General features: G+C 45.7%; 1 protein-coding gene across 3 annotated transcripts in view; it reads right to left on the reverse strand.

Annotated features, from left to right (window-relative positions):
* The window catches only part of Adamts3 (a disintegrin-like and metallopeptidase (reprolysin type) with thrombospondin type 1 motif, 3), a 209828-nt gene extending 199329 nt beyond the window's left edge, over positions 1–10499 (reverse strand). For 2 of the 3 annotated variants that reach the window (NM_001081401.2, NM_177872.2), the window contains exons 1-2: positions 9653–10165; positions 8366–8393 (exon numbers count right to left, since the gene is read on the reverse strand). In NM_001081401.2, coding sequence (NP_001074870.1) covers positions 8366–8393; positions 9653–9721 — 97 coding nt within the window. In that variant the 5' untranslated portion in view covers positions 9722–10165. Of the gene's footprint in view, positions 1–8365; positions 8394–9652 lie in introns of all 3 variants that reach the window. The other variant, XM_017320931.2, reaches the window with a different exon arrangement.
* Positions 10500–11239: the final 740 nt, after the last annotated feature.

Consider the following 11239-nt stretch of genomic DNA (forward strand, 5'->3'; position numbering starts at 1 on the left):
AGAAGGAAAAGGAGAAAAGAGACAGGGGGTGGGGAAGGAAGAGAGGGCCAGGCTTGGAAAGGAAGCTGCAGAAGTAAGGATGGAGGAGAGAGAGGTTGCAGGAAGAATTCAAACCCTAGTTTTGGCTATGCCTGAATTTGATTATCTTATCCATCTGGCTTTATTTGGTTTATTTAATCTATGAGAATTGGTTTCCTATCACTTTATCTAAAATGAGTGGGTCTGCTATATGAATTTTCAATGAAATGAAGAAAAAGGAACTCCAATAAGTAGGGGGATGTTAAAGAACTGAGCCACATAAGGTCTAGTATCCTAGTGAAATATTCCAAATCTGATATGCTCACAACCCATACATTCACTAAGAACTAACCAACATGACACTCAAAAGTTTCACAATCTTGCAACCTTCAATTCAGATTTGAGGCGTTTGGGTTAGGGATAGTCAGCAAGGTACATCTATACAAATAATATAGCACCCTAGTAAGAAATCCAGATGCAAGAACTTTTTATTGTGTTCCTTACTCCACCCTCTTTGCTGCTGTACCTCAGTAGCTTTAGCAACCCTGCATTGGGACATCAGCATGGAGATAGCATGTGAAGTTAGAACTCTCAAAGAGCCATCACATGGTATGTGTGCTAAGTGGTGGGATGGTTTACAAGGCCATAGCACAGCAAGTTGGTGCTCCTGAAAGCCCATGTTGGACAACAGACCTAAATAGGAAATAGAATGGAACACCCCTTTTAAGTAAATGTGTGGATTTTTAATTAGGACATTGGAATGTCACATATTTGCATATTAATAACTTTTTTTAAAAAAAATGGTTTTCTAAATACAAATCTAAGACATTCTAATACTAGCAGCCATTGGTTTGGCTTGCTTACCATGGGGCAGCATTTTAGGAATCTTCATAAAAGTATCACACTTTTAGGAAGCAAGATGTGGCAAGGAATGGCCATAGTACATTGTTGTACATAGGACAGTGACCCTTGGGAAGGTGTGATACTGCCACGGTTTAAACCAGAGTCTGCACAGCCTGTTCCCTGACCACTCGATAATGTGAAGATACAAGATACCAGTGAGCCCTCAGAATAGACTGCATGAAAGGGAGAGAGAGAGAGAGAGAGAGAGAGAGAGAGAGAGAGGGAGAGAGAGAGATTTACATGTAAAATAAAGAATCCCAAGTCTCATCATTGATAATTTGAATAGTTGCTTTTGTTTATGTGTTCAGTCAACAGGGTTGAGTAAATTTTTTTTTAATTCTATTTGCTCTTCTACAAGTTTCCCAAAAACCATTTTTGTTTTACAGTCAATTCAAAGCAAGTTATATTGTTTCAAGCTGCTTGCAACGTGTCTAAAGTCCACACAGTTTTAGCATGCAGAATTTGTGGCAGTCACTTCTATAAACAAGAAGATGACATTTTACCACAAAATCTGTCTTAGGGATTACAGTTAGTCAGCAAGCTCAGGCACGGTTATTTGGGAAATTAAGATGGATCAATTACACATGGGATGGGGGTCCCTTGTGCTAGGAAACTCCCCATGCCTTGCTATCTGTTTTAAGGATGTAAGTCTCGAATTTTATTTTGGCTCTTCTCTCCAGCTAGTCTATAGATCTTCCCAAAGTGGCAATAAAATAGCCAAAAACATGCTTACAGAATTGTTCATGTTTATTTGATATGTGCAACAACAAAAAAAAGTGTAACTACCTTGCCTCTTTCAGAGACCCTTAAATATTTTAAATGTATTCTAATAACTAAGCAAAGCCGAAGTTAACTTTTAAGTAAATTTTCTAAAAAGTCAATTTACTCCTAAACTGTAAGGGGTTTATTTCATAGTTTTTTTTTCCCAAAAGCCATTTGTCAAAATATATGAAGTGTGTCTGCTTAGTAACTAACCTCTAGGGCTTTCTTTTTAAGCAGTTATTTGACATGCAGGTAATGACCTATATATAACACCATGTGGCAGCATTCATTACTATAGGAAAGCAGACATCCTAAGAAAAAGAATTATCAAGTTCTAGACAATCATGATGGAATTCAGTGACTTTTGCAAGAAGTCTGTAATGTTATGGAAAACAAAAGCAAGTCTACTAAAGCAGTTTTTCTTCATACAAACACCTATTATCACACCAGTTATTCCAACTAGATCGCATACCAACTATGCTTTGCATGTACAGGTTAACCATTCCTTATCCAAAATGCTTAGAACTGTAAGATTTATGCTTTCAGACTTTGGAATTGGATCTAAAAGACTGCAATTAAAGGAACAGTGCATAAAAAAATAATGTCTGAGCTGTCTGTCAATCGTTGGGGCTTTGGGAGATTATCAGAGTTCCAGAGAACATAGAAACTGTCAAGAAGATCACCACAGTGCACACATGTAACATATATGTAATAAGAATAAAAGAATGACAGCTTTCAGGGAGAAGCACCCGTGTAGTTTAGGAATAACTTGAGTAAGTTGAGAAATCAAAGTTGATCTCTATTCCATTACAGGATTCCGAAGGAGAAGCCCCACCACTGATAGCAATCCTCTCTCCAAAAGAATGAGTTCCCTGGAAGTTATCCCTGTACACAGTCCAAGCGATAGAACCAAATTCTTCATCTCTGAACCACTCAGAACTTTACCAGGCCATTTGGAACCGTCCCTAATGGATTTCCAAGGCAGTCTGAGTTGGCTTCTCACAAGCAAAGAATGTTTAAAGCTCGTCATCCTGAGGCAGGGGTGACCTTGAGGGTTTTCTTAACATTTCTGAGCACTAAAGGACGATTTGAGACAGTAACAAGAGAGCCACAGAAGCAAAGGCAAGAAAATTTTCAGCTCCACGGCAACAGCAATCTTCACTTACAAGGGAGAATAGGCAAATCTGGCAGAGATTGCAAGCAGATAGTAGGGAAAACCTAAGCAGACCTTCCAAAGCTACACATAGGATTCAACTGGCCATAGACTTCTTAAGCATGGGTGGAAAAGCAAGCGAAATGAACAAGCCAAGGTCCCCGTGCTCTGCGGTATAAATGTAGTCACAGGATGCCTCAATAGCACTGAATGATTAACTGGTGACCATTGTCATATTCACCATTTTCTTGGGGACTCACTAAACCTGAAGAAAGGCACTGAACAAAAGCATTTATTTAAAGAAATCCAGAAGATAGATCTCTATGTAATAATGCCCTGCCTGAGACAACTAGTCACTGAGTAACACATCTCTGGGGTACCAAGTGTGGCTTTATGTACCAAGACACAGCCATCTTAAAGCTAGAGTCTTTGCCTAAAGCAATGACAGGGCCTCCATATGCCAAGTCAACCATTCGCCAAATGACTCCCACTAAACTCTGAAAATGATGTATAAAGACAGGTATAGATACATCCCAATGGTGACTAATTATTTCTTATTTAAACTAAGTGTCTGAGTGGACAGAGATACCACTTTCTAAAGGATGGAATGCAATGGATTTTACAACTGAAGACTAGAAATAGAGTGGAGAAAAATAAACATGGTCCCGTCCCAACAAGAGTTGCTGAGGAAAAACAGTTTAACCCTGTACCATGATCCTTTCTCAAGCGACATTCAAGAGAATTGCAAAGGGATGGTTTCAAAACAAAGAGATTGGGGATTCTTTTTTTCAGATTTTCCAATTTCCACAGGACTCTAATTGTTCCCTAACCCTCGTGTGTCACGGAGCCTCCTAACCCAATTAAGGCAGCCATGCAGATGCCCACAATGACTCCCTCGCATCCCACGAAGACCATGTGCTGAGTCAGACGAGAAAGAGCTCCACAACAAATGCCAGAGACATGCCAATGAACTCATGAGTCACACATGACCATAACTCCACAAATATACTTCAACATTCACAGGTTGGGCAAAGCAGTAGGTAGTTTCTCTATTAACAAAGAGGTCCCAAAAGAGATCAGAGTTCAAAATCTATTTCCCTATTTTTCTCTAGAGTGAGCCAAACCTCCTCTCATACCAAGAATGTGTTTTCCCCACTGGTTAAGAGAGAAGCCATATCAACTGTGAGACACTACACAGGTGAGAAACCTAATGTCTTCTAACCTGCCATTGCCTCCACTACAAACTGCCTTCTCTCTACCTAAATAGAATCCTTCTCCGACTCTAGTGGGCTAAGACATGTCATATAGATATTTTTAAAATTGGCATCCTGGGCCATATGCTACAGTATCATATTGTGTGATTTTGTTTGCTAAAAAGAAGAAATGCCAGACAAAATTAATCTAACGCTGTTATAAAATCAGGAGTGTGGCTATGTTTACTGAGGGCTAAGAATCGGGAAGGTGGCGGGAGGGAGGCCACAGGGGTGTTGGCTATATTCTGCTTATTTGTTGTTGTTGTTGTTGTTTCCTAGGTGATTTTATTTTATTTTTTACTTTTTTATTAGATATTTTCTTTATTTACATCTCAAATGCTATCCCAAAAGTTCCCTATACCTTCCCCCCTCCCTGGTCCCCTACCCACCCACTCCCATTTCTTGGCCCTTGAATTCCCTTGTACTGGGGCATATAAAGTTTGCAAGACCAAGGGGCCTCTCTTCCCAGTGATGGCCAACTAAGCTATCTTCTGCTACATATGCAGCTAGAGACACGAGCTCTGGGGGTACTGGTTAGTTCATATTGTTGTTCCGCCTATAGGGTTGCAGACCCCTTCAGCTCCTTGGGTACTTTCTCTAGCTCCTCCATTGGGGGGGCCCTGTGTTCCATCCAATAGCTGACTGTGAGCATCCACTTCTGTTTTTGCCAGGCACTGGCATAGCCTCACAAGAGACAGCTATATCAGGGTCCTTTCAGCAAAATCTTGCTGGCATATGCAATAGTGTCTGTGTTTGGTGGTTGATTATGGGATGGATCCCTGCGCTTATTGATCCACATGCATTAGTATGTACCTTAGGAGAAGCATCAAGCTGCAGGGTGAATCCACACATTATCCTGCAAGCAGATGAAACTTTAAATCATTTCAAATTTAGCTTCTCCACAGTTTGCGGTTTATCACTAAATTATGTTTATCTCTTCCTGAAACATACTCAGAAGCCATTCAGAGCTACGGAATTTCTCTAGCCGATCTGTAATGTAATAGATATAAATAATAAATACATACATAAATTTTACAGACTGGACTAGTCTTTCCTAATGTTTCATCAATCAAACAGCATCTCCAGGCTTTTGCGTACAACCAACCCCCTTTCAAACGAATGGCCATTGAGAGAAGTCGGTACATACATACAAGTGTATTTTCCCAAATCTCCAAGTCTCTTTTGAAACGGAGACAGAAAAGAATCCAACGCTATGGATAAGGATTTCTGAAATGCAGCATTTTTAACACTCTTATAATTTTAACATTGACTATAAATGATGGCTATACTTTGTTAGCACAAGACTCCAGGGTCAAAATCTTTATGTTGTTGCTGCTGCTGCTGCTGTTTCTTTCATTAAACTAGAATATGGTAAATAAAATGTCAGTAACAAAGAGAACCCGCACAGAACAGGAACGGGGAGACAAACACTATAAATCTCCAGAAATACAACCTAGGAGCCGCCAAAAGCACCCCTGCCAGGCTGCTGATTTGTCTCCTCTGAGCCAAAGTTGAAGCACACCTGCACTAGTTTCTTTCCTGCAGAAAGAACTACTCAAGTAATTGATACCAGCCAAGAGTCTGGACCAAAGTCGATGCTGGGCCTCTTACATGAGAGAATCCTGATTCTCGCTGATAAATCTCATCAGGGCAACACGTCTTATTGTGTGACTCAAATGTGTTGGAAGAACGGATCGTCTTAAAACGTCTTTTTCATCACACACTGAAAATGGAGCGTCTGGTGAAATCAGTAATTAAAACTAAGACTGTTCTTTTTCCTGTCTGCTTGGGGTTTTTCTTTTTTAAATTCCTTTAAAAAGATAGACAGATGGCTGAGCGCAGTCAATCACCACAAAACTAATCTCTCTTCTTAGGCAGTTCACAGTGCATTCTCAGCCACCATTCTCCCTTCTGTTCTGCTCTTGCCACTTAAACTCCAAAAGTGGGGAGGGGAGAGACTCCACAACAGGAAAGCCCTGAGTAAGGAGATGGTCACACACGTGTGATGCGTGCTGCGCATATAAGTGGTTCACAGCTCCGTGGTGTTAGAACAGTGAAATGGACTCAGGAGACAATGCACAATTTTGAATTTTGATCCTTCTCAGAATAGCACTAAGAGAACTAACCCTCTTCCCACACCGAGCAGCAGTATCCAGGTGCAGCAGCTATGGGCAACACCATTAATCAACAGCCATGACCACTAGCTGTACCTCTAACCTCTAACCTCTAACCAGGCTATTACGTCCCCTGAGCTGGGTGTATTAAATGCATTTGTTGACTCAGAATATTTCCAATTCATGTTGAGTCTATGAAACATAATCTCACTCTAAGTCAAAGGGCATTTGTATACGGCTCGGACCTGGATATTGGTTTTGCCCACTAGTTAACACATGTGGACCTCACTGTGCACTGCAGCAGGCAGCTGTAGCTGTAACAAAGTTTCTCAAATTTCCCGTTCTTCATCTCTGTAGCAGACACACCTACCTACACTTTCCTGAGACTGTGAGAATCAGATGATACAATGCACTGCAAGCAACTAACACTACACCTGGCATTTAGTAAGTGGTCAGTAACTTGTAACAAAGTTTGCAGTAGTAGAGATAGCTATTCTCTCTCTCTCTCTCTCTCTCTCTCTCTCTCTCTCTCTCTCTCTCTCTCTCTCTCTCTCTCTCTCTTTTTAAATTGACTTTACAGCCTAGTGTGGTAGCATGTACCTCAATCCCAGCATTTGGATAAGAAGTTTGAGGGCCTCCTTGCCCACTTACCGAGTTCTAAGCCAGCCTGAACTTTTTCATACTATCACTTCAAAACTGCAAAGTTCATAGTGAGGAACCCAAAACTAAGATTATCGTTTAAAGTAATTTAAATATGAACGTGTAGTGGTTTGAGCGAGAACGCCCTCCCCACCCCCACCCCCCAGGCTCATCTACTTCAATACTCTCTGTTCCTAGTCAGTGGAACTGCTTGGGAAGGATTGGGAGATAGGCTTTCTTGAAGGAGGGGTGTCACCAGGCTGGGCTTTTGTTTCAAAAGACTCATGACATTCCAAGTTAGTCTGTCTCTTCCTTGTGGTTGTGTTTCAGGATGTGAGCTCTCGGCTAGTGCTCCAGCATCTATCTGCCTGCCTGCCTCCCTGCCTGCCGGCCTGCCTGCCTGCCTGCCTGCCGGCCTGCCTGCCTGCCTGCCGGCCTGCCTGCCTGCCTGCCTGCCTGCCTGCCTGCCTGCCACCATCTTCTGATTTTGATGATATTGGACTCTAACCCTCTGAAACTATAAGCCCCAAATAAAACTCGTTCTTCTATAAGTTGCCTTGATCATCATGTCTCTTCACAGCAAATGAGAAGTATCTAAAACAGTGATTAAGAGCATGGGGTGCTCTTTCAGGGTACCCAAGTTCATCTCCCAGTACCCAGTGAATGAATGGTACAGTGGTGGATAACAACCATCTGTAACTCCAGTTCCAGGGGATCTGACACCTCCTGGGGTCACACACATAAACAGACATAGGCAGGCAGAATGTGCCATGCACATAAAATGATGTTTAATATATGTATATAAGAATATTGATTATACCCTGGCTTTCCAATGTGGCATTCAAAACACACACAATATATTAGGAAAAACTTCAAGAAGTGATTGCTGTCTTTGGAGTAACCCTGTTACAAATCACTTACTCTGAACTTTCCTTACCAGTAAAATGGGAGTAATTAATAGCCCCCCACACACAGCACCAGGTGCGAAAGGCCTTAATAGCATCTTTACATATTCAAAAATAATTATTTTCAAGCACATGGAATTAAGAAAAAAAAAAAGTTCCCCCAAGAGCATAGACAAAGGAAACTTAAGGAAAAACAAACGAACAACAAAAACAAATGTGAATTTTCTCTTCATCTTTTTCCCTTTATCCTAGCATCCTGACAACCGTCTTCAGTTATAACTAAATTTGTTTCTCCTTATGTTACACAAGTTGAGGGTCTAACTTTATACATCTCTGGTGTTCCGACCCCACTGTAACTCTCCCAGGGCATAGCAGCAGCTTGCACCCAGTCAGTAATAAATTGATGCTCCAGAAGTGGAAGGCTATTGATGCCACTATAACTTAGCCCGAGGAACATACGACCCACCCACGGAAAGCAGAAGAGTAGAAATGATTCCAAGACTATCCATTATTTTAACCACTCATTAGAAAACTTTCAGAAACAGTTCTTTTGCTTGGCCTTAACTTTGTTCTCAGCTCACAGCTAGGATAAGAGTGACATTTGAGAAGGAGGCTTACCTATTTGCACCATTTCGTCAGTACCAGCCTGGAAAGGAGGGGTGGGGAGCAAGAAAAAGAAACGGTTACTGGGTTTCATCTTATCTCGCTGCTTGGTTATTTCTACCATCAGTGCTTTGGGGGGACTGGCTAATCAGGAGACCCAGAGACTGGAATTGCTGCCTGAAGCCTGACCCCCGGTTGTTCCTAGAAGGCTCTTGTGACAGGAACATGAGCCAATTCTATGACTATGTGAGAGAGGGACTTGTTGGCCAGCTTTAATTTTAGTATCTGTGAAGAGAGTAAAATAGTGACCCTCAATGGCCTCTTTGGAAAACTCCAATACTAAGTCACACGAATCAGGAAGGGGGGGGGGGGGCTGGGGGCGTAGTCTACATTTCACCAGGTGAGAAGTGGCCTGAATCCTAAGAATCAACTAGAGAAATGCCCCAGTCTTAAAGTCCCGTGGTCAGACCAAGCAAACCAGAGAGGCTACAAAAACTCACAGAAAAAGCATGCACTGAGAGCCCACCGCTCCAGTGTGGGTGTGATTTATTACAAAAGGCTCCCCAGCCTGAGCCTCCTTCAAGGGCCCTTCTGAGAACGTCAGCTTCACCTTGAGTCTCCACAGGGTGGGGGCAGGGCCGAAAGGCACCAGAGCTGCACTCAATTTAGCTTTAAAAAGAGGAGGAGTTCTGCAGAGGGGGAGGGGAAGAGGCGGCAGACGCCTCCAGCTCTGGCTGCCCGCGGAAAAGGCGAGGGCAGGAAACGTCCCAGGCCCTCCCCAACTGTCAAACTGCAGCCCAGCCCCAGTCCTCCCAGGACACGTGTCTGCTGGGTAGCTCCGGGTCCTGCCTGGCGACTTCTTGAAACCTCTTATCCCTGGCCGCCCGCAGGAGCAGGGAGTCAGGAAGAGGGAGAGCCTGTGGGCTCCGGGATCCACAACCCTAACTTCGCCAGAGCGCCCGAAACGCCCTCGCGAAAGGGGGGGACAGCCTGATAGCCCCGCTAGGATGAGATCTGACTGCAGTCTCACACCTGGTTCGCTCCTGGTCGCCGCGGGCTAGGGGATCCCCAAGTGTGATGAACCTAGGCTCCCGGGGGATGGCTGTCCAACCTCCGGTGCAGTGAGCCCCCCAGGCCCCAGCCCCGCGCAGCGCCCAGCCCTCCACGCGCCGCCTCGGAACGCAGAAGATGCCCCAGAAGGGTGGCAGGAGGGGAGGAAGGGAGAGTGAAAGGGACGGAGGGGAGGAACTCTGTCGGGAAAAGGTTGGGTTTGAGTTTTTTTTATTATTATTTTCCACTTACTTGTCCATCAGCTGATGTCCTAACCTCTACCAGAGAGGCTGCTATCAACCAAAGTGACAGGAACACCATCACGAGTCGAGTGTACTTCGCAACTACTGGGCAAAGCAGCTACCCCAGCGCAAAGCACCCCAAAATAAGTTTCCTTTAAAAGCGCAAAGAAAATGGAAGGAGTGGGGGGCGTGCAGAGCTTTTAAAAAATTATCTTGGGCTTTGCTCAATGAAAAGGCAACGTGAGCTGTGCGCCTGGCCCCGTGCCCTGTCGGTCCTTTCCACTTCACCTTCTCACCCTGTCCTCCCAAGCCGACAGTGAGGGAGCCAGAGGTGCTGCGAGCCGGGCAGAGGCTGACCCGAGCGGGGGAAGGGACCGGGGCGTCCCACTCTCTACCCCGGAGCTGCTTTTGCGAGGCTCTCGGAGCACCGTGGGCCGCCTAGGCTAAGCACGGAGACGGCTCGGGTCCCGGGAGCGCAGCGGCGGGGAGAAGTGGGAGCCGGAGCCCAGCGAGCGGGAGAAAGAGGCAGCGCGAGCCCTGGATCCTCCGCCGCACACGCAGTGGGGGCGGGAGGACGAGGGGAGGAGGCGGCCGCCTAGGAGGAGGGAGGAGTGGGCCGCTCGCCCGCTCCGGTTGCTTGCGGGCCCCGGGCGTCTGCTCTCTGCCCGCGACCCGCCGGGCGCTAAAAAGGCGACCGTGTCACCCCCTCCCTCCTCCGGACGGCCCCTCCCGCCGCGCGCCCACGTCACCCGGGGCCCGCGCCCCCCGGCGTAGGGTCAGAACTCGCACCGTCCCAGGGGCTGCGAAAGCGCCGCCTGGACCCCGCATCCCCTTGGTCTCCGTGATGGGACGAGGGGCGGGGAGGGTCCCAGGCGCGCCTCCCAGCCCGACTGGAGGAGGGAGGGGGAGGGTCCGCTCACCAGACCTGGGCTGGATGAAATCACCTCCTCCAGCCAATCTCATCCCCACCCCCCACCCCACCCCACCCAGGCAGAGTAAAGTCTCCTGAGAGAATCCCAAGGACCCAAGGACGTGGGGGATTTTCCCCTTCAGACACTCGTCCCCTCCCAGGCTTGTATGGGCCCGGGAAAGCGGGGGGCCTCTCTCAGCAAAGCTCTTGTTTATGCTTTATTCGTTTATATTAGTTTTCAAAGATACCGCGTTCCCTTTCTTGACTCAACCGGATGTTTCCGTTTATCACTAGAGTACACAGGCCTCGGGGTCTCTTGCTTACACCCAGATTAAGTTATCTAGTGGCTTCTGCGGTTTGCAGTTTTCTGGGATTAAAAGACAGCGACCTGGGAGTTGCTGGAATCCCAGACCTACCTCCCTGGGGTAGACCAGGGTGGCCTGGGGGTTGGGGTGGGGGGAGGTGAGGAGGGAGTTCTCCTATCCTGGAGGACCACCCTCACCCAAGATCAGACCAGAGATTAATGAGGCTCACATTGAGGTGGGATTTTCGAAACTTCACCCAGAGATAGGGAAGTGGAGTCAGGTCTTGTTGGGGCAATCCTGTCAAGGTGTGGTTAGTTTTGAATTTTGTTATATGACTTCATAAATTGTTTATTCCTAGAGAGCTAAAGGAAAGGCCATCATC

This window comes from Mus musculus, chromosome 5 (genome assembly GCF_000001635.26).
Source record: "Mus musculus strain C57BL/6J chromosome 5, GRCm38.p6 C57BL/6J".
In the NCBI taxonomy this organism is placed as follows: Eukaryota; Metazoa; Chordata; class Mammalia; order Rodentia; family Muridae; genus Mus; species Mus musculus.